We start from the raw sequence: 1,820 nt of genomic DNA, 5'->3' as shown, positions 1-1,820 counted from the left end.
AGACAACAGGATTGATCCAGGGGGAGCTGAGCAGGGAGCTCTGTGCCAGCCATGAACGCGGAGCCGTCTGGGGCAGGATGAGATCACAGCGTCCCATAGCAGCACCCAACTTGAGGCTAAAAATACACCTCAAGAGCCCGTTCTTCCGCCTCTGCGAGGAAATTCCCCAGGGCTTGGGGTTTGTTTGTTTTCTGGGGGGAAGGCAGAGGGATTTCAGTTATTCCTGAGTGAGTTTTTTTTAAGGCTGTGACTCTTTCTGTGGGCTCCCACAGCTGAGGAGCTGAGCTGGATCTGGCTCCACACCCTAAACCCAAGGTGAGACCCCCAGGGGAGGGTGCTGGGGCAGGACAGTGGCCTCACACAAACCCCACTTCACCCCCAGTGCCACACGCAGTGTGCAGTGCCCCCCCTCTCCCCTCCTCTGTCTCCCTCCATTCCCCACCCACAAGCACCTCCTGTTTGGCTTCATGCAATCAGCATCTCCAAAAGAGTTTTAATCACAGAATCCCAGGCTGGTTTGGGTGGGAAAGGACCTCAAAGCTCATCCAGTTCCAACCCCCCTGCCAGCAGCAGGGACACCTTCCACTAGACCAGGTTGCTCAAAGCCTCATCCAACCTGGCCTTGAACACTTCCAGGGAGGAGCAGCCACAGCTTCTCTGGCCAACCTGGGACACTGTCTGACCACCCTCACACCAAAGAATTTCTTCCTCACATCTCAGCTCCATCTCCCCTCTGCCACTTTCAAGCCATCACCCCTTGTTCTCTCACTCCCTGCCCTTGGCCAAAGTCCCTCCCCAGCCTTTCTTGTAGGTTCCCTTCAGAAACTGCCCAAAATGTCTCTCAGTGTCTCCTGGCGATCAGCAGAGGTTTGATCCTTCCTTCCCTTGACCAGCAGAAGCACTGACTCACTTGCCAACTCCGTTTGGCATCGAGCAACCCCAGCTCCAGCACCCTGAACCCATCCAGAGTCCTGACAACGCAAGGAGCGGTCAGAAAACTCACTGAATTTCTCTCACAGAAAAGGAACTGAGCCCCAAGAACTCACCGGTAGCGTTGGCTATGGTCAGTGGCAGCCCCTGCAGCTGGTGCACCTGGATCCCAGAAGCTCCCAAGGCACTGAGGTTAATAGTCTGGAGGCCTGGCACGGAGGAGAGCTGGGCAGCGTTGACGGTGACAGTGCCGCTGGGGAGGGAGGCGATGGGGGTGAGCGTGGTGCTGGTGCTGCCCGTCTGCCCCAGGGACACTCCCTGCATAGGGGCCAAGGTGATTGTCTGGGCCTGGGGGTTCTGAACCTGAAGGTTTTGGAGCTGGATGGTTTGCCAGCTCACCTGGCCGTTGGGACCCACCGTGGGTGTTCGGATGATGATGGGCCCGGAGTTGGGGACAGCTTGGAGCTGTAGGTTCTGCAAGGCGTCTTGGGAGATGGCTTGAGTGGCAAAGGTCTGGCCGGAGAGCGGGGCGGTCTGGAGAGCTTGGATGGTCTGCCCTCCTTGGACGAGCTGAGGCTGGATCAGGATTTGCTGCTGCTGCTGCTGGGATTGCTGACTCTGATCCCCCTCTTTCTGCTGCCCTGACTGCAAAGCCACCCCAGAAACTTGGCTCTGCAGAGAGTCCGAACTCTGGACGCTGCTGACCCTCTGGGGCGTCTGCGCCTGAACGTTGGTTCCCACCGTGGCGCTGGTAGAGAAATTCATGATGCCCATGTTACTGGTGGTGGTGCTGGAGTAGCTGTTGGCGTTGGTGAAGAAGGCGCCGGAACTGGCGTGAGATGTGGTGGTGTTGGTGGAACTGATGGAAGGGCTGGAAGTGGCTGGGGGGG

General features: G+C 58.0%; 1 protein-coding gene across 1 annotated transcript; it reads right to left on the bottom strand.

The window, feature by feature from the left end:
- Positions 1–999: 999 nt before the first annotated feature.
- LOC104529341 (transcription factor Sp1) lies at positions 1,000–1,815 on the bottom strand (the record flags this gene model as incomplete). Its single annotated transcript, XM_010173627.2, has 1 exon — positions 1,000–1,815. A coding segment is annotated over one exon (816 nt), but the record flags the coding sequence as incomplete, so codon positions are not given.
- Positions 1,816–1,820: the final 5 nt, after the last annotated feature.

Source organism: Antrostomus carolinensis, unplaced genomic scaffold, assembly GCF_000700745.2.
Source record: "Antrostomus carolinensis isolate BGI_N321 unplaced genomic scaffold, ASM70074v2 scaffold24468, whole genome shotgun sequence".
NCBI classification, from domain to species: domain Eukaryota; kingdom Metazoa; phylum Chordata; class Aves; order Caprimulgiformes; family Caprimulgidae; genus Antrostomus; species Antrostomus carolinensis.
This window is presented reverse-complemented; position numbering and strand designations above follow the sequence as displayed.